Here is a 1452-nt window from a genome sequence, read left to right on the forward strand (position 1 = left end):
ACGTATGAAACAAAAACGCCAAAAAAGTAAAGAACAACGTGACAAAAAAACACAAGAAATTATTGATAAAGATAAAATGGACAAATCATTAGCAGAAAAAATAGAAAAAGGATGTCTTAAGTGTGGGTGTGGGTTAGGAGGTGGTGTTCTACCTGTTTGGGGTCTGGTCGGCGGTTTATGGTATGCGACATGGTCACAATATGTTACTCAAAAGGCTCTTCAAGCGGGTATTGAGAAAGGTATTGCTACTGTTGTTACTCAATTAAAAGAAGTGGCGAACGAATTTGTTAGTATTAAGATTGATATCTTAAAAATGATAAATGCAGAAACTTACCGTTCCGCGCAATCTCTGACAACATCTATTTATGAAGCAACACAAAAAGCTTGTGCAGGAAATATATCTCAAACAGCACCAATTTGCGTTAGAACAGGACTAAGGGGTACTCCATTTTGGTATAGTGAAAAAGTATTAGATGCTACAAGAGAAGGTATTTCCGTTGCTAAATCTGCTGAAAAAGCTGCAATAACTGCAGAAAATGCTAAAAGTACATATTTGTTCAGTGCAATTGGTTACTCCGTCCTTGCCATATTAATTATAGTTTTGGTTATGATAATAATTTATTTAGTTTTACGATATAGACGAAAAAAAAAGATGAATAAAAAAGCCCAATACACAAAATTATTAAATCAATAAATATATGGTATTATGATATTAAATTCAATTTAATGTTTTGTGAATTTTAGAATTTTTTTAATACACGAATATTATGATAATTCAATTTTTATAACATTATATTTTTTTCTCTATAATTTTTTTTTTGTTTATTGTTATGTGGTTATTAAATTATTTAATTTATATTTATTTATATTTTTTAGTGAAATGATTGTAATATATATATTTTTTGTCAATAAAATTTTATATAAATATATACTGATAGTATATATATACATATATATTTATTTATTTTACACTGTTTAAGAACAACTTCCTACATGTATATTTCGTATTCCTCATATAAAATAATATATAATGGAATATATTGTATAATAAATATATTATATTATTAATCTTACATTGATATATTATTTTAAATCTAATTATATTAATATGATATAAACTAATATAAATTAATCTAATTTTAATTAACAATATTCATCTTTATCATTTTATTGTTATAATATATACAATACATATTCATTATTATTTTATATTACAATATCAAATGTAAAATAAAATATTATGTTAATTATTTTTTATGTTTTTTTTTTAATTTTTTCCCCTTTTAATAAAATAAAATGTGTGTTATATTTTTACAGGACATGTATTAAAAAAATATAATATATATCTACATATCAACACATAATATAAGAATAATGAATTAACCTAATCTTACAATAATTATTATTATAAAATAGTAACAATATAATATATAATAATTATAATTGTATTAG

General features: G+C 22.8%; 1 protein-coding gene across 1 annotated transcript; it reads left to right on the forward strand.

Annotated features, from left to right (window-relative positions):
• Positions 1-694, forward strand: PRSY57_0026400 (rifin; the record flags this gene model as incomplete). Its single annotated transcript, XM_020114321.1, has 1 exon — positions 1-694. A coding segment is annotated over one exon (694 nt), but the record flags the coding sequence as incomplete, so codon positions are not given.
• Positions 695-1452: the final 758 nt, after the last annotated feature.

Source organism: Plasmodium reichenowi, assembly GCF_001601855.1.
Source record: "Plasmodium reichenowi strain SY57 chromosome Unknown, whole genome shotgun sequence".
Lineage (NCBI taxonomy): Eukaryota > Apicomplexa > Aconoidasida > Haemosporida > Plasmodiidae > Plasmodium > Plasmodium reichenowi.